At 39.0% G+C, this 26,906-nt stretch overlaps 1 protein-coding gene across 13 annotated transcripts in view; it reads right to left on the reverse strand.

The window, feature by feature from the left end:
• Positions 1-26,906, reverse strand: part of ELAVL2 (ELAV like RNA binding protein 2) — a 135,413-nt gene that overhangs the window by 15,038 nt on the left and 93,469 nt on the right. For all 13 annotated transcript variants that reach the window (XM_060301005.1, XM_060301008.1, XM_060301000.1 and 10 more), the window contains one exon: positions 24,759-24,862. In XM_060301005.1, coding sequence (XP_060156988.1) covers positions 24,759-24,862 — 104 coding nt within the window. The remainder of the gene's footprint in view (positions 1-24,758; positions 24,863-26,906) is intronic.

Here is a 26,906-nt window from a genome sequence, read left to right on the forward strand (position 1 = left end):
TTAGGTACCCTTTCAAAAAGCTTCCCATCTTTGCGATATAGTGTCCAAATTTCTACCAGGATGGAAGACACAACAAGTCCATGTGTATTTATCATCAACACTCTTTACATGAACTCCAGGAGGAAAGGAGCTGTATCTGTCTCTCTTATCACTGTATCTTAGCACATCACACGTGCTAGAATATCTGCTGAGTAAAGCCAGGATAGTACCCCATTGATCCCGTAGGTCCACAACAGTTTGCAAGGCACACGGCATTCAAGGAGAGTTCATCACGTCATCTAGATCTTGCCCAAACTGTGACCAATAGCTCTGTGCCTATAACCTATCTCTGCCAATTTTAAGTTAGTGCTGAGTCTGATGTGCTATTTTGACCTCATTTCCTTTAGTTTAACTGTAAGCTCTTCTGAACTGACTACTAGGACAGGACCTTCACAGTATACCCCATCTGCCAGACCATTCATAAAAATGGCCAATGAGTCTACTCCTGGGCTTGATTTGGTGGAGTACCATGACAAGATAACTTCTGCCTGTTCATTGTAGCCATTAGTATCCACCTTTAATCTGGCTCACTGCTTACTGCAAAACAAAATTAAAAAAATACCTTTTCAAGTTAAACAGTTTTTGATATTTGGTATGAAACACCAAATATTTTCTCCATGATTTCAATTATGTCCACAGTTCTCTGTGTTATCACTATTTTTTTCTTTCCAGAAAAAAAGACAGGTTTTATAAAGGTCTTGCTCTCTTTCACCCCAATCCCCACAGTGTTAACATTTAATACTCTTACCCTTTATTCAACAAGTTTGCTCAATAACAAGTGAAACTATACCTGCTGTTCCAAAAGCTGTATTTGGAAGTCACATTAGCACTGTCTTATACTACAGACACAGGTAATTTGGAATAGTGGTGGAGAAAAGATAGATAACTATTCACATACTACTCCTTTTTTCTTTATGCCTAAATACTTAAGAACAATGAAGATTCGAGAACTTAAATATAAGTGAAAATTAAGAAATGAAAGAAATTTCCCAAGTGCTCAAAATAATTCAAATGGCGTCTAATCTTGCGACTGCTAAAAACTGATAAAAACAAAGCAAATTAACTATATGTGCATTCAGTGATGTGAATACACGAACATCCAATTTCTTTTCTAAAATACAATCCTTCATTACCTGGGTAAGCTAAAAATCCCACCACTCAGACACTCTTAGAATCTAGGACTCTAAGGCTTTATTTCAGTGGCAGGGAGCTCTCACCAAGTCAGCTGTTAGTCTGCTCCAGATTGTGTGACTGAAGTGTTCCCCTTATAAAGAGCCACTTCCCATGGGCAACAGAATAGGCACCTACACATGCTCAGAGTTAGGAGGTTTACTTCCAATGACTGATGAAGCAGGCAGCCTCAACACAAGCTCAAGCAAAGGTGACACCTCTCTAACCAATATGCCTGGGCTCAAAACCAGGTTTAATTCATTAAGGGCTCTTGAATTTGAACAAATTTTACCTTCTTTGTATGGTTAATAGGAATAATAAAATAATCTCTAATCCACCTAAACTGTTATTAGCACAGAGCCTAAAAACTTAGGTGACTACACTATATTTACCTCTACATGCATCTGAGAATGTAGGTAAAGACCTCAACCATTACAGTTGAGAGCAACCTGAGTCCCTTACTGTGTTCCAGAATAATTTACTCACGCAGTGACATTCACTGCTTTGTGCATTTCAGAGGAGTGTGGGTGGAGTGTTTTAAAAGTTATCCTAAAATATATTTAGGAAAACGGGTTTATATTTAGTGCTTATGTAAAAGCTTTGAAAACATACTTGGGTCAGTTATGTTATCTGCATTTTTTTTTTTCTTTCAGTGTCTGGTCTTCAGTTCACATTGCTTCTTTAATTCCCAACCTGTATTGACTATATTTTCTTATTTTCTGTATTCTCGATGCTCTGGCATTTGTGGCCTTGATCCTGGAGAGACTGCCCCTCCCAGGAATAGCTAATTCTAGAGATAGTAAGTGACCCCCCCCCCCCACCGTGAGGTACCTCTGATACACAAACCAGTCAATCCAGAGACCACACCCCCAACTCCTTTATCAAATCCTCACATCAAGCCAATATTCCTCCTGCTCTAAATCAGCTTAGGGCCAGGTAACTTACAATCAGGAACCACCCCTATAGACCAGAGCCCTCCAAAACTACTCAAACTACCCAACGCCAAACCTACTCAGTGTACCTGTCCTGCCTTGTCCTTAGCTTTCCACTAGGACCCAACAAAAGCTCTGGGCCATGCTCTGCCCTCTCCCCTCTGCCTCCTAGCCATCCCTGGTGCTTGCCCATGTGGCCTTGCATGGAACGTTGTGCCTGCTGTTTCTAGAGATCTGTTAAGTATAAACTTCTTCCTTCATAACAATCACTTATGTGTCTGTATGTAAGGTAAGACACCTGATTAAAACAAATCCCAGGTACATTTTTAGAACACAGCTACATTAAAAGGGCTCCAAGAACCAATAACAAACCTTCTCAAAATATTGTTTTTCAGTAACTTTGTCAAAGAACTGGTTCCTATCACCACAGGCAGGGTGATTGATTGTATAGAAGCTCATGGTGGTAACAATATTTCCATTTAACTTACAATTAGGGGCTTATGGGACTTCATCATTTGCAAAGCATTTTCAGATACAGTATTTTGTTTGTGCCTCACCACAACCCTGTGAAGGCACACATTCGTATTTTATAGCTGAGGAAACAGATATAGACAAGGTAAGTAAAATTCCTAAGGTTATACACAAGTGTTGAACTCTGGCTTAAAATTCTGATCTTCTGAACCCACGTCCTTGTCTCCTTTGTCCGGTTTTCATGCCACAATACCACATTACAGTAACTAGCTCATCAGTGCACTTGTTCTGAGAGTTTGAAAAATTAATCTTGATTGTTTCTTAAGCACACACACACAGTGAAACTGAGGAGGACAGACAGTAGAATAGGATGGCACCAAAAATTACGGTTAAGTCAAGTTATTTTATTTTCCCATTAATATTTTTTAAAGCAACTTTTCCCAAGAAACGATGAGTGGCCACTAATTGCAATTAACTGGAAAAACTACACATCATAATAAGAATTCTGAAATTAGTTTTATTACTAAGTTTTAGAATTCCATTAAATGAGCATCGTACCACCACTCCCCCTTGCCCACTTCCAGGAAATAAAGATGAAGGAAGGGCAACTTCTCTCCTCCCAGATCAATGTGCTATGTCTCCCCTCTATACGTTTATTGTTTCTTGGAATTAAAGCAGCCCCCCCCCCCATCAAGGATATCACTGTCAGCAACATCCTCCCTTCCAGGAAACGGAAAGTATTTCTTCCTCTTCTTCTACCTCAAAGGATTATAAATAGAAAACATACTTAGACCAAAGTAGGCAGAAGACTTGCAATAGGATATGGACTTGTATTTTACTTTGGAGATTCAAATCAGTTTCCAGACCAAATTTTCTATCTGGCAATTATCAGCAATTCTTGACTCTGATTTTTCTGTGGGTCTGGAGCTCAAACTGGTGCCTGGCTTTAATACTTACCTAGAGAACTACTCTTGTGCTACCTGAAACCTCAAAGTGTTAAGTCTATCTTTGTGGTTCTTCAAGACTAAAATAAAACCCTATGGAGAAGACCCAAGACATGGTCTTGTTTTATGGCAACTTCTTTAGTAGAAATACTTCGATAAAATTGAGTTACTTGTAGTGAGGTGGATGGACCCAGGGTTTGTCATACAGAGTGAAGTAAGTCAGAGAGAGAAGAACAAATACTGTATGCTAACACATATATATGGAATCTAAAAAAAAATAAATGGTTCTGATGAACCTAGGGGCTGGACAGGAATAAAGACCCAGACGTAGAGAATGGACTTGAAGACATGGGGAGGGGGAAGGGTAAGCTGTGACAAAGTGAGAGAGTGGCATGGACATATATACACTACCAAATGTAAAATAGATAGCTAGTGGGAAGCAGCCGCATAGCACAGGGAGATCAGCTCAGTGCTTTGTGACCACCTAGAGGGGTGGGATAGGGAGGGTAGGAGGGAGGCACAAGAGGGAGGGGATATGGGGATATGTCTACATATAGCTGATTCACTTTGTTATACAGCAGAGACTAACAGATCATTGTAAAGCAATTATACCCCAATAAAGATGTTTAAAAAAAAAAAAAGAAACACTTTGATACAATGAACCTCCAGCATATGTTCCAGTGGGGTCAAAATAGCTTCTTCTTTCACCAAGTGAGAGCTGTTCTCCAATCTACATTCACCGGATTAATAGATAGGTTTGGATTTTACATTTTCACTGCCATTTAAACAGGTAAATATTTAATGCCTGAGGAGCAAGGTTATGAAATATCAAAACTACTAAGTGAAGGATCTAATTTAAGAGGCAGCCAGAGAGTCTTCAATTTAAATATTTAAAGATGATACAGAAAGTACAACACTGAATACCAATCTACTCCAAAGATAGCAATTTAAAACTCAGGTTTATTCTGGAATTCCTCACAACCCTACAAGTGATATAATAAACAAAGACAAGCAGTGCTGAGATTACTTGAAGGGAAAAGGATGGGAGACAATCGGAAGTACCAGACAAATAAATGCTCTAGCCAATGGCTTCTCAAACTGTTCTGCACAAATGAGATCAGACTGGACAAAACAGAGATAAAAACAGAGTTATCAAAGTAATTAGGTCTTGAAAATGGAATAGTTTGAGACACAGTATGTTCCTTGCAATTAAAACCTCATTTCTTCATCAGCAACTAAAACTAATTATACATTAAACCTTCAAGGACAAGTAACACATATACTAAGAATGGGCTATCAAAACACAAGTTTATCAAAATACACAGAACTAAAAGAAATGAAAATATCTTATGGAAAGAATTGGTACTTCATGTACATAGTAAAGTTTAAAATCCCTGCACATCACTTTATCAGCAGTCCATCTAAATGCTTTTGTCCAAAAATACAACTGCTCTCAATTCTCTCTGCTTCATCAATGATCAGTGACAGTGAACATTAATACCAACAGATTAAAGTGATAAGGACTATAAATGAACAAAGCAATCTCTTCTTTATTAAACTAAGGACATCTGAAAAATCTCCCACTGGCAAGATCACCATTGAACAACTTCTATCACTTGTCAATTACTGACCCAGGACTACAAACATTAAACCTGAAAATTAGATACTTGCCACTTCAGACTTTTTTTTTGAAAAGCTCCATTCAATCTCTTCAGCTGAAAGAAGTGGACAAGGTCATAGTTATGCCTATTTAAACTGAGAGTTAATTGCTGCTCATATCAAAAAACGGAGTCTTGATGGGACTGAGGAAAATGATACTATTGCTAAATAAAAATTAGCTCCAGCTCTGGCAGGCAGTAGCAAAGGTCTTGTGAAAGCATCAAGGCTTTACAGGCAGGGAGCTATATTGGACCCTCCAAGAGAGCTCAGAAACACACAGAAAGATGTGACCTCTAACCACAATTCAGGCCACAGACCTCAAAACCCACCAAAAGGAAGCAATGTCCTTTGATCTACTTCTAAACGCAAAACCCTACCAGGAACAGGTCTCAAACACACATCAAGACATACACATATCCGTCCAAGACTAGGTTTTGCAGAGGACAAGCATGTTTCACAGAGGGCTGCAAATGAGTAGACTTGAGAGAACAAAGCATACAGAAGTAAGTCCATAAGAAATTAAAGATTCCCTCTAGCAAAGGTGCTGGAGATAAAAGGAATAATCATACCTAACAGGAAGACTTAGTAAAGGTACTGTAGATTAGAGCAGTTGCCTTTAAGAGGTATTCCAAGAATACAGAATACTGCATCCATGGAAAACACACACGGAACCTCAAATTTTACTGAGACTGGGTTGGTTGAATGCTTTCAGTCTATATCAAGATTGTCTTGATTCAAATGAGAAGTTCAGAGATACCACAAAATACATTTGATTGGGTTATTCTGTGCTTAAAATCTCTCAGGGACTCCCTAATGCTTTAAGATTAATTTCAAGTTTCTTAGTCCATTATACTCAGGGTACTGACTAGCTTCTGTATATAAACACATACAACCTTCAGTAGTTTCCCAAAGCTTCCTGCTCTCACTTCCCTGTGTTAGTGTAAGCTGCTCTTTCCAGTCATCTAAATTTTCGTCACTTCAGACTCTGCTTGGGCATCACCTAGTTTCTAAAGTCAACTCTCATCCATCCTCTCCACTCTAGTCTGAGCTGGGTACCCCTTACCTGTGCCCACACTGCATTGTATGCCTTGTTCTCTTAAATACTGAAGAAACGAAGATGTACTCATCTGTTACTGTGTCTTGTGAGTGGCTTAACTGCTTGAAATATGAAACCTTGTCTTTATCCTCTTTGTTCACCCTAGTACCTACCAAACATATATTGTAATGAGGATGATTTATCATCACACACTTATTGAGGAGACTTTATTTTTGAAATCTTGTCTAGAAAGTTAGGAGAGGCCACAATCTGCTAATATACCAAAAATCCTATGTGATGGTACTTTCTGAATATACTTGACTGTAGATTCCACTAAACATTAAAAAAAAAAAATGAAGTCTCATTTTGTAAACTGGGGATTCAAATCTCAAGAGGCAATAAAACCTTAAACACAGTTATATGTTGCAGGGGTGGGGGGTGTCGTAATTTTGGAGCAAAAATACAGATATCATTTAGTCCAAACTCTTTGTATTTAGAAAAAAAGGGAAACTTCATACTTGTCCAAAGACACAGAGCAAAAGAGTTGGGTGTAGAATACCAGAGTCTTGACTCTTTGTCAAGGGGTTTTCCATTACACCACTGGCTGCAACACACAGTCTGAAACGATGCAAATTTCTAGAGAAATGATCAGACATTTATAAGGAGATACTAGAAAAGATATGCGAGAAGGAAAGAACCTTAATTTTGCCAAATGTTTTCTTATACATAAGGAAATCTGAAATACATCAAATGAGTCTTTCCCTTAGGACAGTTACTGTATTTCTCCTACTAGTAGTGCCTGAGAATTATTTAGGAGATTTATGAGATATTTGAGAAAAATCTAATAGGGGTGAGGGGAGTTGAAGAGAAAAAAATAAATCAAACTAAGAATCCTGAGACTGGAACTTCCCTAGCAGTCCAGTGGTTAAGAATCCGCACTTCCACAGCAGGGGGCGTGGATTCGATCCCTGGTCAGGGAACTAAGATCTCATGCAGTGCACTTCGTGGCCAAAAAAAGAATCCTGAGGCTAACACGCTTTACCTTCTTTTTTTAAAAGAATCACGTACCATTTAAGATAAAGGGAAAACAGCAACTGGATGTTTTACACCAGAGGGACTTTCCCAGTTTCACATCATTTCCAAGTTTTAGTGCAACATCATTAAATAAAATTCAAGGCAGGTGATTCTTATATCCAACTTAAAGGTGAAGCTAAGAATAAGTGATCATATATGACACTGTTAAAAACAATACTTAAACTACTAAAGACCCATAGGAAAACAAAAGTATGCTGGTTGTGAAATCTGTATGACACAACTAATCATAAACGGAGGACTTGACAGATTAGATTTCCCTTTTCACACATCTTAAACACCCTCTGAAAAATTACCTTAAGCAGAGTTTATTAAATGTTACCCAAAACAGTTTCATCCATGTGCATCAATTAAATGAGGGTCCAAATAGGCTGTCATGACAGGCATCTTTATTTTTTATTAAACTATCATAGTTGGCAGGTATCTGTCCTTTTATTGTTGCTTCTGCTTTGGCTGTAGTACACAGTTGGTTCAGCAAGGACTCTCATGCTGGTAAAAGCAAACAGGAAGTCCATGGTAAAGATATTCTTGAAATGCAACTTGGAGAGGCCACAAATACCTTCCAAATTCCTCAAGATCTTTGCATGCAAAGAATTTACCAAAAAATAAAACACAAGTAGAGCGATGGTAGTGGATATGACATCTGAATGCAGTGTGTGGTTAAATCATATCCACTACTGCAGTGGTGGTGGATTAGTCATTCCAAGGTCTAAGCAGGAATCCGTCAATTAAAGTGTTCCGTATTCCATTTCCAATCCCATACCTTCACTTAGCTCATTAAAATTTTAGAAAGTGATTTCAGTAAAGTGGCATGGAAAAAAAAAATAGATGGGAGTTTCAGCTGTAACCACCGAAGAATCCATTCCTGCTTTGTCTATATTAAGTTGTTTTCAATAGTGGTTAAGAAAGCAGATTCCCTTACTTTTAATATCTAAAGTGAGAAATGAGCCTCTTTCTTTGGCCACATAATCTTTAGAAACGTCAAGTAACATGAATAATGAATAGGCTGGAATTGAGGCAAACACGAGTTAGTTTAGTACTAGGTCAAAAAACTTACGGCAAAAGAGAATGCACTATTACTGGTGAAATTCGGGCCACAAGAGATCATATTTTGAACTAGTGGCCTGAAACTGGTGCTTGCACTAGAACTCTCCAAAGTTACAAGGGAGTAAGATCATAGGGCACGGAGTCTCACAGAACTAAGTTCAGGTCTTGGCTTTGTCACCAGTTATATAAATTGGGAATAATTTCCTTAGGTCCTTTGAAGCGGGTATTTCTTTATTTGTAATTTGATGTTAATGATAGTCCTTACCTCACAGTGACTTTACAATGATTAAACAGAATGATAAAACTAAGAGCATAGAGCTGGAGAACAATAATAATGTTTTCATCATAATATAATGATTTCACATATATAAAATTATGTAACAATACAGATGATGATAGCTCCCAGTATTTATTAAGTGCTTACCATGTGCCAGGTACTGTCCTGGGTATGTTACATTTATTAATTCAATTGATCCTCATAACCAGGGTATTAATTGGTTATTATTATCAGAGGCCCCAATTTATGGAAGAAAAAAACTCAAATATTACCAGTATCTCTGAGGTTTGGCACAAGGAAGATGTATGTACTTTAACAGAAAAACAGTTCAAAGATTAAGTAAAGCTTCTTCCAAATCTATTGCAGTTATTATCAAAACTCTCATTACAATAAAATTTGTAATTACAATATTACAAAACAAGTATTTTTTAAGAGAAGAGCAGATGAGTAGGTTGGAAAGCCTGAGCCTGGCTGAAACAAAGCATGATAGAAAGACCATCCTACTGTCATACACAGGGTCAACATCCAGTATCTTTTTTTTTTGGCTGCACCGTGCCGCTTGTGGGATCTTAGTTCCCCAACCGGAGGGATCGAACCCAGGCCCTCGGCAGTAAAAGTGTGGAGTCCTTAACAACTGGACTGCCAGGGAATTCCCATCTAGCATCTTTAAATGGGCTGATAAGAAAAGCCAACAATTTCTCCAAAGAAACTGCCACATATCAAATCCTCCTACTTCTTCACTCCCTCTCAGAGGTCTCTTAGAGCTTAATGTGAAATGCAGAATGAGAAACAGGATACTTTTTTGGTAGACAGTAGTAGACACAATAAATGGACTTCATGAAATAGAGCCTAACATCAAGTTAGATTAGGGTTACATGAATGTTTCTGAATATGGGATGGTTACAAGAGTCACCAAGAAACCAGGGCCTAATGACTCAATGTGAATTCACACTATGAAAAAACACTAAGAATCCTACACTAGCAGGGAGAATTGTAAATTTTTCATTTTAGACACTTTCACTAAATATACTCTGAGGACGTTAGAGAGATTTAGAGAAGGGAAATTTCAGTACTTAGGACTCAATACCCAGATGTGCTTGGGCTTCTCCAACACTAGCAGAGCAGCAGACTGCCTCAGAGCCTCCCTGCTGCCCCCAAGTAACTGGGAGCACTGCAATTCACTTACAACGCTTTTACAGTATTAGGCTTTAAGCTCCTAAAGGGTTGAAACTTATTCTTATACATACAGTCATCCCTCAGTATCCAAAGAGCCCCTGTGGGTACCAAAATCCACAGATGCTCAAGGTCCTCATATAGAACAGTGTAGTACAACAAAGAGAGTCAGCCCTCCATATCTGCAGATGTGAACCCGAGGGCTGCCTATATGTGTGTATGTATGGATAGCCCCATCTACCAAGTAAGCACTCCAATACCTGCTGAGTGAATCTATTCCACGGCCTCCTGCAGGGGCTATTTCTAAAGTACCTCTCAGACAAGATGACTAGAAGGTGTGATGCTTGTCCAAACAATCTGGCTTTTTGTGCTTCACTGGAAACAATACAAGTTAAATTGGCTTATAGAAAAATAGCCGTACTCACCCAATTCTTAGAAAGCTATTCTGCAGTAAAAGCTCTTAAGGGTTCTTTCAAGATTCTGAAACTTCATCAGATGCAATCTCCAACAAAAACCATACTATCAGGATACCTGTCACAACTTTACCCCCCAAAATAAAGTTAAAATATAATTTATGTAATATTTGAGCATCTAGCGTGTCTAAGGCACTGTCAACAGATTAAATAGCTGAGTTACAAAGTTAAACCTAAAGAAGGGACTACACGCTACATGTGATATAAGTAAACTGGAGCTGTTTAGAATAAAAGCTAATTAGTTTTTTTTTTTTTTACTGGTTGGTAACGTGTGGAAAAAGAAAAAGGTTCTCAACAGGCCAATTTTGGTAGGTTACACATTCTAGGACTTTCACATACTCCATCTAAGGTTTGAGAGAGAAAGAATATACGGAAGAGACACAGATGATAGACAACAACACAGGCTCATGTGCATTATGTAGAAAATCTCACGTAAAAAAATAACAGCTAAATCTTCATTTATTGTAGAAAAGAAAAAAAAAGCCAGTAGGTCCCTTATACACCCATCATTTGCCCGTATCTTCACTGAATCCTAACACCTAACAGGAAGCCACAGTTTCACTTTTAATTTCACTTAAATTGTGAATTTTCCCATCTTTGAGTACATAGAGCAGGTCTCCCACTTTCTTGTGAACAATAAATAGAAACTTCCTCATTCAGAAATTACAGACAAAAGCATAAGTTTTCTATGACGTGCTCTGAAGATGAAGATGCCTGCCCTCAGAGAGCAGACCACCGAATAGGAGAGAAAGGTAACGTGCAGCGAAAAATAAGTGCTTTGTTGGCCAAATAAAACTTGGTAAGTAATGATGGTGGTATAAGGCAGTATAGGCAGGGATGACCCAAGCAAGGCAGGAGGTAAGAGTCAGACTTGCATCTTCAAGAGTAAAGAACCCAGATGTGACAGGATAAAAATTTCTATAGGACAGTGACAACACTGGAATAGTAATGGTAGAGCCCTAAACGTCAAGGTGAAGCTTTTATAAGCAGGGGAGTAACAGGTTACAGAAATGTATATGCGTTTGTCATATACATATACAATACTGAGATAGTTTTTCCATCATAAGCTAGGTGAGGAGAATAGTCAAAAATCAGTGTGGCGGGCTTCCCTGGTGGCGCAGCAGTTGAGAGTCCGCCTGCCAATGCAGGGGACACGGGTTCGTGCCCCGGTCCGGGAAGATCCCACATGCCGTGGAGTAGCTGGGCCCGTGAGCCATGGCCACTGAGCCTGCGCTCCGCAACGGGAGAGGCCACAACAGTGAGAGGCCCGCAAAAAAAAAAAAAAAAAAAAAAGGGCTTCCCTGGTGGCGCAGTGGTTGGGGTCCGCCTGCCGATGCAGGAGACGCGGGTTCGTGCCCCGGTCCGGGAGGATCCCGCATGCCGCGGAGCGGCTGGGCCCGTGGGCCATGGCCGCTGGGCCTGCGCGTCCGGAGCCTGTGCTCCGCAACGGGAGAGGCCACAGCAGTGGGAGGCCCGCGTACCGAAAAAACAAAAACAACAACAACCAAAAAAACAACAACAAAAAAATCAGTGTGGCAATTAAAAAAAAAGTTAATTTGAATACCATCTACAATAAGTTTCCTTTTGTTCTATAACTAGAAGAAAAAAACTGCTTCACTGTAATGTTACCTCAGATATCTGAGTCTTCTCTGACCTACTTATACATACTGTAATGAAATTATAATGATCCTATCTCTGTGTGTACACTAAATACTCCACAGAGAAATTTCTTCTTGGTACCATCTGTAAATATCTTAAATGAGTCTCAAAGGTCACAGTGGATCTTTTCAAAACAAGGCAGATATGTGTCTATGAACAAATGAATTAATCTGCCCCAAATTCATTCCTATAGTTCCTCTTATAAATTAGGTCTCCACTTAAAAAGGATAAATGTAAAATATGGGGCTAGGATGGATCAAATTTTTCTACCAATCATTTTTGTAGAAGGTTATTACTTGATAGAACAAGCACACTTACAGTTTTTAGATGCAAGTGTCCTCCAAAAAAGTACATGTCACATAAAGGCCTCTGTGTCTTTGGATGAGACATTCCTTCATGTGCAATATCTTTCTTCTTTCTCTCCCTGATAAATCCTATTTTGTAAAACCCTATCATCTCTGAAACCATTACAGAGGCCTCTCAACAGCTGGTGACATATCCTTTTCCATTGCACTCTGCATTCACTTACCATACATCCAAATAATGGTCACATAAAGCAAGTGCTGTCTCCCCTGCTACACAATGACATCAAGGACAAGACTACATCTTGTCACATTTTAGCACTGTTCCAACATTTAGCAAAGCTGGCTGGTACATACTAACCACTCAAAATGCCTCCAGAATTAATTAATTACTCATAGGTGTTCCCTATCCAAGACTGTATAACCATGACTGTACAGTCTTACAATAATTTGCAATTAATTATTTTTTAATATTATGATTGATATCTTTGCCTTTAGGGTGGGGGAGAAGCAGGGGGGAAAAGCACATGTATAATGAACATAATAACTTTTAAAGCACATGACCTTCCCTACAAACTTGGAGACTGACCCACTGGTCTTGTTATAGTTCCATATAATGTAATAAGGCTGTAATAGGATGAGACTCTTTTACTAAACCTTTAATGTATGTTAAAAAATTATTCCTCAAACTTCTGAAGGAAATTTTCTAACGATCTTCCTCTTTTAAACAAAGGAGAAGATAGTTTATTTCAACAATCCCCCTTCAAACACCTGTTAGAAATATAAACAGTCTGCAATCCATACCTGTATTACAAGTATACTACAATAGCCAAGATTTATTATTGTTTTAGGGCTTGTTTTGACCCATTTGTCGGGGATCTGGTGTGTGTGTGTATGCACTTATACTCTCAAAAAAAAAAAAATTAGGAAACCAGAATCTCTTTCAAGGGTAGACTGTCTTTGGTAAATAAGACTTGATCATCATAAGCTATACATCGATTAAAAAAAAAAAAAGAGGCAGTAACAGAAAACATTTTGGATTAGCTATGGCATTTCTTACCTCTCAAATAGGCCTAGATGGAGATTTGCGTAACAGATACGTGTGTGTGTGTGTGTATAAAACATACAGTAAAAGGATAATAGAAATGTTATTAAAAGCCTTCCCCAGAGCCAAAGAAAGTTTTACCTACATATATTTTGTAGACCTGACCTAAGTTATACAACTATAAAAAATGTGTTCAATAGATAATTTAAAAGGAATAACCCCTGAAATATTACTGAATGTTTTATAACTTCAAACCTACCAAGATATTTTTCTCTCAACATGATTAGACATTAGAGAATAATCATGGGGAAAGCTTTTTTAAATGAGCTGATTTGCGGGACTAATAGTCTCATTCAAAGACAATCTCTGATTCTCCAAATATCTATTAGACACCTGAGCTATATATTCCCCCAAACAGCTTTAACAGAAAGTAATTACTGTACTCCTAAAGCCTTTTGTATGACAGTTGTGAAGATTTTACGAGAGAGGGTTTTTAAGGAAAACACCAACAACCTTAACTGTACACAAAGAAGAGACTGTATATCATTCATTGCCATTCATAGAACTCCTCCAGAAATGTAAAGAGGGGAAGCAAGGAGGAGATAACCACCTTTACCTTTGTTGCAAGACAAAGTGTTCCCCTGCTTCAGATGACCTCACTTTACCTTGAGAATCCAGTTCTACGGTATTTAATTACACTGTTGGGAGCACAGAATGGTCTGGCACCATGCCCTTTCCCTGGGTCTCACTGATTGATAGCATCAATAACATTCACTGGCTGTAATTAAACCGCCAAATAGTATCCCCTTTGCCACTTGGCAGATCAATGTTCTTTAATACTCAAAGAACAAAGTACAAAGGTGAGAGAGGTGTTTTTAGCCCTCACCTTCACAGTTCATTTGACTTTGTGCTTCAGAGGAGTTTGCAGACAATGCATATTTCACAATTCCCCCAAGAACACTGGTTAATGAAGAAGAACACGAAGGAAAACCCTGCAAGTTGGTGACAAGTACTTATTAACCCATTTTTGCAAATCTGAGCAGAACAGAGACATACTAAGCCTTTGGGCAACAGTATGCACACACTACTTTCCCACAGCTTTGGGACAAAATACAGTTTATAGGTCAAAAGGTTTATACATTAAGGTAGCACACAGTAAATTTTTTTTCTTTAAATATTTTCAACATGCTATGTGTAAGAGTCCTTTATGATAAGAGCAAATTCCCATTTATTCAGACCCTGACTAGAAAGTTCAAGTATCCAGATACTAGGGAGGATGGGTCAGGAGTGTTGCTAGAAGTTTATAAAAATGAGACAAACTTTTATTGTATTGTAAAAGCAACCTCTATAATCTAAGGATTCACAACCATCTTGGATCATAAAATTCAAGTCCTAAACTCTATACTATGAAATACCCATTGTAAATGAATGAGCCCCAGAAGAACCATGCGGCAAATTCTCCACTCTCAGAATCAAACATTAAATGATGTTTACGTACTTGTAACGCTAGAAGTATTTAATGACATTCAAATGCTCTGAAAATGAGCACGCGCATCTGTGTACGAGAGACAGAGAGAATGAATGTGTGTGAGAGAAAGGGTAAGTATGACATTATATTCATTAAAATTACACCTGTTAATCACAAGCATTCCAGATAGCTTATGAGAGGACTCACAAATGAAAATCTTACTTACATATATCAATAGATTTGTTTTGAAACAAGCACCAGAGACCTATCCAAGTGTAAACTATTAAGGTCCACTAAACAATGGTTCTCAGGTCAGGCCACCACCTGCTAAGAATCACCTGTGGTGCTTGTTAAACTACAATTTCCTTGGTCTCACTCTGTAGATAATCATATTCAGTAAGTCTTGACTAGGGTCCAGAAATCTGCATTTTATCAACCAGACCACTCCAGTGATTTTGATGAACATTAAAGTTTTAGCAGTCTCTTATGTTGAGGGATTTTAAATAGGTAAAAGTCTCAAACTCTGGGGCGTGTTTGGGTTTCCTGGAGAGCTCATAAAAATTACAGATGTCAAGCCCTTCTCTTCACCATCCACCAGTGTTGGTTTCTGGATAACACAAACTCCCAGGTAGCTTGAAAGTATATGTGACTATAAATCACCAACAAATACAAAAATGCAAAAGTAAAACAAAGCCCATAAAACCCATCCAAAGGTATTTCTGAGAACCGGACCTGCTGCAAGCGGCTCAGCTGGGTTGGGGAGCCCATCAGTATAGCCAGTCTCGAAAAGGCTGCTGTGCTTGATTCTATGAGGTCAGAGCCTCTCTCAATGGCTCTGGAATCTTTCTAGGAAGGTGAACAGGGTCGTTTGGGTGGTCAGAAATGGTCAAATTTCTAAAGAGTCATTTAACAAAATTTGTGGAAACTAAAGCATTTTCTGAATTATAAGTTTCCAGGGCCAGGCAGGCACTCTGCTTGCCCTTCCTTCGGCTCACCTGTGGGTCATTTCAAGACTCATTAGCAAGCCCAGAACCTATGCAGGAAGGATTAAACTTCTCATTCCCCTGGGAGGAGGTAACCTGGTACTAATGACCCAAAAGAAAGCCTATTAGCATGATTTATTTTTTTCAAAATCTACTTCTCTATAACACAAGGTAACTAGAGCCATTTTAAAAATATCCAACAAAACTGCACCAAAGAATTAAACATTGTGACTACTTTCTTCAGAGTAAAAGTAGCTTTTTAATTCCTCCCCAACTAGACTTCTAAAATACCACTTTAATATAGAAAATGCAGACTGAAAAACAATGGAATATTCTTGATATTCTGTCTCTGAAAACAACAGGTCAACACAAGTATTTTCTACCTCTAGATGTCAAGTCAATCGTTTCACCGGAACTATGTAACCTGGGACCATCTCTACCATTTTATAAATGAGCGAATTAGGCCAACAGAGCAAGAGCAGAACACGAATCCAGGACTTGTGACTCCACGTCCTGATGCAGCATTCGAAGGAGTTCTTCAAAGGTGGGGTGGGGTGGGGTGGGAGGGACAGGGGTAAGTAATCAATTTCCTGTATTGTTTTCAAAATATAGCCGCCTCTCTTGCTTGCTCATAAACAGCATGCCAAGAAACTTCCCGAAGCAAAAGCTCCACCAAGAATTCTGATGTAGTACTTATGGCTGAGAACTGATGCTAAAGGCAATTACAGGAAAACCTGGCAGAGGTGGGAGTGAAAGAAAATCGACTACACATGCTTTTGTAAAGAGCCCACACAAATTTAAAGAGAGACAAATGCACTTTTCTGTGATTTTTAAACTAGCATCTAGGACTCAAAAGGAACCTACCAGAAAAACATTCTTGAAGAATGAGTGGTCTCCTATAAAACAGAGATTCAAAAAGTTACTATAATGCTTCTTTTACTGTCCATTACCATTGAAATACTTAAATCGATGTTAACTCACCTATCTGCTAAATAGGACCTCCAGATACCAGTTTTCTTCTCAAACCGGAGGTCTGGCTGTCTCACATGCACAGCCTGAAAGAGTTTTTCTACCACCAGGCACAGCTCCACTCCCTCGCACCTAACAGAGGTCTGGTTCAGAAAATCTCAGGACGCTAAAAGTCCCAAATCAAGGTCCTCAAGAGAATATTCAGTTTGTTTATAGTGTACGGACGCTTGAACATCAATAATGTGAAACGGAAAGAAAACCATAAAAGGTGCCGGCATCAGCCAATGTGGCCTATTTCTGGTCCTAGTAGTACTATTATTAGCTATATCGTTTTTGAACAAGTCCCTTAACCTGAGCTTCCTTTCACTGGCCAAAGGGAGTATTTGGCTCCAAGACACTATTGTTTTGGCATGAATCCAGACAAGCAAAAGGATAAAAGTCCTATGAAAATACTATACAAAGCAGATAGAGCAAGGAATTAAGAGACTTTTTCAGAAGGTAGCACACCTATCTTAACCTCTCCAGCTAGCTCTGGAAGAACAGACTGAAGCCACCAAACTGACCCAGCACTACTTCTCCTGAGTTATACGTGAACAACAACAAGTCCTACCCTACCCTTAAAGAGCAGTAGAAAAGTTAAGCAGACAAGTGCTAACAGTGCCTTGCAGAAATGCCTTTGCTGATGTACGTTTATGAAACAGGCAGGAAATGTAGGGCCATGCTTGGGTAATAAAGTGATCTATAAAATCCCTCCCAAGGAAAATGGGTTAGTTCAGCTGCTAAGACTCTCCCACCACCACCCTCCATGGCTCACAAGCAGGGATGGACAGGAAGTAAGCTAGGACACTGCCCCCAGGAACCATCCTCCTCACCCTTTCCTCTGTACAGTCTCAGCCTCTGCTCCAACAACTGTGGAAAAGTATCTACAGAAAAGCTGTTCAGAGAATGCCAAGTTATTGCCCTCTAGGAACTTTCAAATGTCTAATTCCCAATATGGACAAAGCTTGTAAGGAGCAGAAGTAACACAACAGGCCTGAAGTCAGGACAAACAAAGTCTGGACCCTGCTAGGTCCCTGAGATAAGTAAAAATCTCTGGGGCTTTTTATGTTTTAAAAAATCAAAGCTGAAAATAAATCATTCCACAAAACACATGATGTGCATTATACAAATAACACATTACTCAAAAAAAATCTGTTATTCCTCATTTCATATAAGGACTATGTAAACTGGACTCAATATAGATACAAGAATTTTATCTAAATGCACTGAAGAGTTTCTGATAATCAGATATGGCAGTACACTTAAAATTTGGCACATGGCTCTAGAAAGTTCCAGACCATGGGTTAAAAATGAAGTTAGAAAAACGTGCACTCAGTCTGTATTTTTTAAAAGGCAAAGAAATCAATTACTCAAAGTTTCCATTTTTGCCTCCACATTTTCAACTTTTTTGTCTCCCCTCAGAGATCTGACCAGCTAAATAACAATTTAGGATAACGTCTCACAAGTTGCCAGTTAATCTGAGGCCTGTCCTTCAGACTATTACTTTCAAAATTTCCAAATCTGGTCAAGGTAAAAGGTAAATGATGATCTGTACTCAAGTGTTGAACTGATGGGCACTTTATAGAAGATGCTTTATAAATTTGTGAAGCCCACACTTCTACAAGCACCTACAGTTTGTACCTTCAAGGGAAATATCAACTACATAAGCCACAAGAACACTAGGGTGGCTTGAGATGCTCAGAGAGATGTGGAGTTAAATGCAAAGCAGATCTTCCCCTCCTAATAAACACTCAAGTCCAATTCCGTCACTACTCTGCTCAAAACTCTTTGGTGGTTCTCCCTCACATACACTATAAAACCACACGTACCATACCTTTTCGGATCCCTAACTGCTCTCAGGCTCATTTCTGCATCACCCCCACCCAGCTTTCTCCTCTAGCTAATCTATGTGATTTCCCTAACACCCGCTTTCAAACTTCCGACAAAAGTATGAACTCTCAGCTTTCCTACTATTATAAAACCCACACCCCAGAATGGTGCTTCAAATATTTTAAACAGAGCACCCACCAAGAGGCAAGCCTGTAGCCAAGCTTCACTCTCCCATTCCTGCTTCCATGCTCTTTCTTTCTCTACAGTGGGGAGCAGATTTATGCAGTCTATCTACAAGATATTTCCTCATGTTCAGAACATTTATAAATGAACAACTTAAATGAATAAAAACCAACCCCATCCCAGATAATCCTGAACCAAAAAGAAGGTTGAGCCAGAAAAGTGTTTCCAGTATGAATTTTACCGTGGCTGCTACACATTCAACAGTGGCAAAGGGAAACGGTTAAAATTGTTACCTCCTCAGGACAGGGTGCTTCATTTCATTCTAAATGCATTCTCAACTAAACCATTCTATATGATAACCATGAGTTCATTAAAAAGTTACACCTTTTCTTAATATGCAATTTGGAAGACTACGGAAAGTTAAGAGTCAGGTAATAAACATACTCAGTGATAAGTTAATTCATTAATTTTAAAGATTTTACAGATATAGATAGAAACTTAAATGGTTAAAAGATAAGTCCAAGATTGCAGAGCCAGTTAAATCACTTAAGCAATGCCAGGGAGGGTAAGATTTCAGAAATGTAGTTCTATATTCCTCCTAGATTAAGGATATAGTTCATGCTAAACAGCAAAAGAGTCTGCAAACATGACATTTACTGAGAAAAGGATAAGCTAGGAAATGGTATAAATTTAACAAAAAATTAAAAGCAATACAGTAGCTTAGAATAAAGGTTTATTAAGCTTTACTTAATTGCTCTCTAATAAACTGAACACTTTAAGGAATGGATATTACTATTTGTAATTAATATTCCAACTTTTTATAACAGTTTTTCCATACAGACTGAAATGGTAGTTTAATTAGTTTTAATATGAGAAATTCCAAATTAATGTATGTCAATTAATAACTTTTAAGCCAAGGTAAGATTTAATCTGACTTACATCTGAATGATTAAGAAAAATCAATTTAATCAAAACCAAATCTAGGCAGTTTTTCTATGCTGGTAGCATTTCTAGACAGGGTTTCTTCTGTTGTGAGACAGAAGACATGGATTTCTAAGGGTAGTACCTATCAATAATGCTGAAAAGTTCTCTATTCCTTGAGATAATAGCTCCTACTACTTTCAGATGAAGCAAGCCCACTTTGTGGAATAAAGCTTCCTAGGCCCGTTGTAGGAGGGGGAGGAGTTGGAAGAGATGCTGGGAGTCAAGATATCCATTTTACTGTGTATGTGATATTCTCTTATTCACAGTACTTGATGTGGGGGGAAAGTCTAAGTATTTTCAGAAATGAATGCTTTTACTCTGCTAATTATGAATTTAAGTCTGATGCCATTAACCTAGGCAAAAAAATACATTTTCCTTTAGGATTGGAAAGAATTGTGCATATACTCCCTTTTTACTACCCTCCTTAATATCAAAAGTTAAAAACATCTTGTAATATCCACTTTATTTACCAGCTGATTATTAGGGACAACGCGGGTAGGCTTAACCCATCATGACTGTCTCCTGTGCAGTTCAAGGATGGTGTGATGTCACCAGCAATGTAAGCTGCTGGGACATTAACCCAACCAGGAAAAAAAAGTGATCCTCATCTTGAACCTTTAACCTATGAATGCTGCTATTCATAATAAATAAACCTCTCTCTAACATAAGGTGAACATATTAAGTTTTTCTAATTTCTAAGCCACACCTCTTAAAAAGTGAAAACTGCATGAACTGCTTTTTACTCTGAATACTAAACTAGCATTCAGCACGCTCAAAAAAAAAGCATGGTTAATATTCCAGTTAAGTGAATTATCCAGAAGAAGATTATCAAGGTAAAAGATGAAGACAAATGGAACTTTGCATGCAAAAATACCAAGTGTTTAGAGAAACCATCTATTCAAAAAAACGTACATTTTGGTAGTTTCTAAGTGCTAGGTCTTAGACTCACTGTCACAAATTACCTAGAAAGCATATTAAAAACAGATTCCTGCATCTCACCTCTGGACACTGATTGAGTAGGTCTGAAGTGGGTCCCAGAACCTGTACTTCTAACTCACTCTCCTTGTGATTTTGATACAACCAAGTTTGGGAATAACTGCTTTAGGATTTCACAGTGCCTGAGGGACTTTGCTTTACTCATTGCAGAAATACTGAATATTCGTCATTTATTCAACATACCATCCCTCTATTGCACAAAACCCTACTGGGCTAATGCTACTAGGAAGCCCCCGGAGAAACTGCTAAATAAACCACCTTTCACAGCACTTGATTCACTGTTTTAATATTCCAATCTATAAAATGCATAAATGCTAGGTGGTCTGGAAGACATATGAGAAACCTGAACTCAAGGGTGCACAAACACTTGTACACTTGTACATAACGTATACATGAATTAATCTACTGCAGCTTTCTAACGGAAAGCATGGTGTCACGGCAAGAGTTTTAGTGTAGATATCAAAAGACAAGGATTTGAGTCACAGCTCTGTCTTCAACTGCCTGGTCTAAGCTAAACTCTATGACCACTACCTAGGTCTCAACTCTTTTACTGGGGGCAGAGGTTAGTGCTTAAGTCTAAATCATCTATGGGTCCCTTCGACCCCAAAACTTCTGTGATTCCTCATGGGTAAAGAGAACATATTTCAAAGAAGGGGGGAACCCAACACGAGTTAGAACAACCCAGGAAGGCAGCAGCTGAAGAAAGAACTTCAGACAGGCTCTAAAAGATGAGATGATTGCTGTTAAACTGAGTGAGAGGGACTTCCCTGGTGGTGCAGTGGTTAAGAATCCACCTACCAATGCAGGGGACACGGGTTCGAGCCCTGGTCCGGGAAGATGCCACGGAGCAACTAAGCCCGTGCGCCACAACTACTGAGCCTGCACTCTAGAGCCTACGAGCCACAACCACTGAGCCCACGCACCACAACTACTGAAGCCTGCATGCCTAGAGCCCGTGCTCCGCAACGAGAAGCCACCGCAATGAGAAGCCCGCCAGCAACAAAGAGTAGCCCCCGCTCACCGCAACTAGCAAAAGCCCGTGCACAGCAACAAAGACCCAACGCAGCCAAAAATAAATAAATAAATTTATTTTAAAAACTAAATAAAAAATAAACTGAGTGAGAAAGAGTATGCCAGGAAGTGGGAGCTGTACGAGCATATATGCAGAGGCTGGGAATAAGATCCGCTTGCAAGCAAAAAGCCAGTCTGACTACCATAGAGAACAGTAATAACACTGGGTCACTCCAAAGTTAAGCCAAATGATATGGTAAAGAGTAGGGGAATATGAGAGAATTTTGAGTGAGAAGCAATATGAGGAAAGTGGTGTTTTTTGACGGCCACGACCAGGACGGACTGGAGAAAGGAAAAAGAGACTAATTTACAGAATAGGGACCGGAAAGGCTTAAATACAACTTCCAAAGGGTACTTAGAGCAGTGAACACTAGGAAAAACCTGGCTCAAATGTTGTATAAGAACACAAGACACATCTAACTGAAAATAAGGGGGGAAAAAAACACACATAGAAAGAACAAATAGACAAAAATGGTGCTATGTAGTTTTGGAAAATGGTCTGCTTTGCCTCAGAGAAATGTGGGCCAAATTGAGGACACCAGCTGTTATCTGGTATCTTTGCAGGAACTGAATGGGGGTGGGGAAAGAAGTAGCCTGCTGCTTACCCACCACCTCCACCCCCATCTCAGAAAATCCAAAGAAAAGTAGCAGATGCCACATGTGGCGTAAAAGCCACAAGGCATTACTGTCCTTTCTTCCACGTATTTTGCCTGAGCAGCTGGGCCCTGAAGAGAAGGCCGGGTGATGGACAGTGAGGAAGCAGCTGTCACCAATGGTCTCTGTGCAGGCCATGGGTATTTCTTCTATGGAGACCTGTTTCCCCTGCATTTCTACCTTCTCGTGGACCTTACTGCAAAAGAACTGATTTAGAGCAAAAGAGCTGACTCAGTAGAATGAAATGAGGGTGATACTTCTGGAATGGAGAAAAGGGTATGTCAATCCAACCATCTATTCCATTTTCTTCTTAACCACCACTCAGGACCTCAAAACTACGATAAATTAGCAGCAATCCTGAAGTCAGTTTAAGTTGGGAGCCTCACAAAAATCTGCAGTAGGATACAGCATTCACAAAACAATCTGACGGTAACTGGACATTGGATGTCTTCTTTTTAAGGACACTTGATCATTACACTTAACAGTACTATTAAAAGGTTAATCTCTGTGACACAAACAGAGAGCGTGCAAAGAAGTGTGGACAATTAGAAAAAATCATCCAGATTGAAAAAACAAGGTCAAAATAAACAAGTGTTTGCAATCTTAGAATGGATTAGAAATCTAATAATCAGACGGTTTGTACGTAGGACATTTTCTTGACCAAGAAACATGCAGAATCTCGGACATCTTACATCCAAGTATATTTGGGGGCCACTGCATACAGTTTCCTTTAGATGAGACAGTGGTGGGAGGCATTTTCCCTCTGGGCCAAAAAATATAAAGAACAAGATGTCAAAACTACCCAGGGCTAGTGAATTACCTTAACTGACAACTCTGAGAGAAGCAACTTTTTTTTTTTTTTTTTGCGGTACGCGGGCCTCTCACTGTTGTGGCCTCTCCCGTTGCGGAACACAGGCTCCGGACACACAGGCTCAGCGGCCATGGCTCACAGGCCCAGCCGCTCCACGGCATGTGTGATCTTCCCAGACCGGGGCAGGAACCCATGTCCCCTGCATCAGCAGGCGGACTCCCAACCACTGCGCCACCAGGGAAGCCCTGAGAGAAGCAACTTTTAAGCACAAAGATGACACTGCATTTCCAGATACCTGAGAAAATGAGCAGAAATCTTCTAGACACGTCTCTAAGCAAGATGGATACCACAGTCAGCTGTGACTAACTTCCCCTTACCACTCCAGGCGATGGTCTGAGCTGAGTTCTTAAATCAAGGGTGGAAAATAGGTTCCAACTTGAGTCAATTGACAGAGGTTGTCTGGAACACTATTTTGAAAAAAATACTTGGGAGCCTCATCCAGACTCAGTGAGAAAGACTGATGCACTGGGCAGGAGAGGGAAAACTGATGGCACGTGAACTAAGCTTCTGCCAGAGGCAACGTCCCTTCCATATTCTAAAGGAAAAGAAATCTACACAGCAAACTGGATTAACTTCTTATCCAGAGAGAATTTACATCAGAATTTCAAAAATTCAAAAAAGCAGGAAAAACATCCGTAAAATTATTTACCATTTGTCTTGAAAAGAAAACTGTAACAGAAAAAATAACCTGTGTGGCATGTACACTCTTCTAGTCAGTCTCCTCAAAGTAAACTGAATCTGCCAGAACAGAGTCAAGCTACAGCCCAAGGACATGTTTTCCTATGACCCAAGAACTAAGAATGATTTTTACATTTTTTAATGATTGGGACAAAATTAAAAGACTATTTTGTGACACATGAAGATTACATGAAATTCAAGTTTCAGTGCCCATAAATATAGTTTTATAGGATCACAGCCACATCTATTTGTTCATATGGAGGTTATATCTTCTTTCAAGCTATGAGGGCAAAATTGAGAAGTTGTGACACAGACTGCACGGCCGGCAAAGCCTAACATATTTACTACCTGGCCCTTCACAGAACAAGAATGCCAACCCCTGTGCTAGAAGAAATGGTATAAGGTTTCTTCAAATTATAGGCAAGTAATTCTCTATCAAAGAAGGAAATTTAATTCAGTAAGTTTCATAAAGTACTTATCTGAGAAAGTTGCTGCTCTGTCCCTTTGTTAACACGTAAGTAATTACATGTAGTACTCATGAATAAAGTTTCCCTCATCATGCAACAAACAAAAAAATTCTGCTATGCCTCCCAGAGAAGTGTCCATATGGGCACAAAATGAATAAAGGAAAGAACTGCAAGTAGACCTTAATTCTTTTAACCTCTGTTCTGCAAGCAGATATTAAAAAAAAACAAAAAAAACCATAAACTTACTTTTATTGTTTTGGTTTGAAGTCTCAATCCATTCAAGGTGTTGATAGCTTTCTCTGCATCCTTAGGGTCAATGTAGTTCACAAAGCCATATCCCAAGCTCTGTCCTAATGAAAGGGAATGGGAAAAAGGCATACGTTAGCTCTACACCACTGATGACAGACATCCACTTTCATTCTGGCATATGGTCTTGTCATTAATGCCAGCACACTCTCTCAATAGAAAAAAAAAGTCTACATTAATTCTTCTAGAAATATACATGTGGCCTTTTTTCATCTCCTGTCTATTACAGTTGCAAGTTTAAACATCAGTTAGAACTCAGCAAGCTGTGCTGTTTAAAAAACACACATACCCAAAGTGTTCCATCATACATGTCCTGCCTGAGCCAGAGCACCCAGCAGCAAGGCAACATTCAGCTTCGGAAACTGTGGGTGCAAGTCTCCGCTGAGCTGCTGTGTGGGCTTCATGGGCACGACTTTTTCAGCTTCAGTTTCCTTACCCATAAAATTGGAAAGCGAAAAGCATCAACCAAGAATCTGTCAGTGTTCTGTACACATTACCCTGACAAATTTACAGCCTTTACCAAGTACAATTATTTCAGATTCTAAAACGGTGGAGAATCGTGAGTATGTGTGTGTGTACATGTAATATATGTGTGTATATGCATAAGTACATTAATTTTAGAGGAGCTTATTCAAATAAACTGAATCCAATTTTCTAAAAGGGGTCTGAAGACCTAGCTAAGGAATACAGGGAAATATGAACACAAAGATTTACACTTGAGGACATCCAAGCCCATGAGAACATGTGGAAAAGAAAGCAAAGCATAAACAAAGATAAAAAACAGAATAATTCTGGAGTAAGAGTTGCTTCCAAATGAGTCTATTGTTGCTTTTATCCATCATCTGAGCCCTCTCGCCTCTGGCTCACTGATGTGTCCCGACTCTATAGGAAGTAACAAGAGATCGGAATCAATGGAACGCACAGACAAGTAAAGCCAATCCTAAAGGTCTCCACTTTTCAACTAAGGGCAAGTTTCTCAGTTTGAAAAGGCGAGAAACACTACACGGGTGGTGACAAAAATGGACATTAAAAAGATTTAGTCTACTAAAAGTCAAACCAAACCAATTGAGGGTTTCCTGGAAGATTCCCAGTAAAGGTCCAAATACTTCTTATTAATTACCATTTTTGGATCAATTTCATAGCAAAAAAAAAAAAAGGGATTTTTTTTTTTCTTTTAAGCAGCACCTTAGGTCCAAGTGGTTATGAATACAGATATTTAGAATAGGCTAACCAGAGTGGTCAATGTGGTTCTTTATAAGTATACAAAAAGAGAGAGCGAGAGAGAAGGCTAAACACAATGCCTAATAACCATGAAAACTTGGGATTATATTTTGGGGACCACAATAATTTTGAGGGGATAATCATTGCTAGCTTATACCCTTTTATCAAATTATATTTTTTTCTGTTTTTAAAAAAGGGGGTTAGGAGAGAGCTAAAACTAATTCAGTTCTTTTTTTTTTTCTCATACTACTCATATAGATTGTGTTTTACTCGAGGCTCTGTTTTTTAAAAGTTGCATGTGAAACCATTGCATTTTTAAGCATTCAGTTTTTTCCTAATTTGACATTTATCATGTGTCTATTGCATGCCCAGTGCCCTCTTATGAAATGTGCTGCAGTTCTGTTGTCACTGAGCAGGATTCAAATAGGCTGAACATTAAAAAATCTGCTCAAAGAAGCTGTTTATGATGAAAAGAACACAGGTTTTGGAGATAAACACACAGAAGTTCTAATCCTGGCTCTGCTGTTTACCAGCTGTGTGACTTTGAAGAAACTACTTAACCTCTCTGAGTCATTAACTTCCTTATTTCTAGAATGAGGATAATTCCTACCCAGTGAGGTTGCTAAGGCAGTGATGAGAACATTCACTATTGACGGAGGTAGACCACTCCAGTCAAAAAATAAAGTGAGGAAAAATAACATATATCTACTACATGTTAAGGAGTTTACATGTACTCATTTAAAATTAAACCAGAAAGATGCTACCAATATAACAGGGGAAGGAAAGGCCAAGTGAACACTGGGTGGTTTTGTCACACTGCTATTCTATAACAAAATTAATCAAATTATCAATTGTACTAGCATTGAG

This window comes from Globicephala melas, chromosome 6 (assembly GCF_963455315.2).
Source record: "Globicephala melas chromosome 6, mGloMel1.2, whole genome shotgun sequence".
In the NCBI taxonomy this organism is placed as follows: domain Eukaryota; kingdom Metazoa; phylum Chordata; class Mammalia; order Artiodactyla; family Delphinidae; genus Globicephala; species Globicephala melas.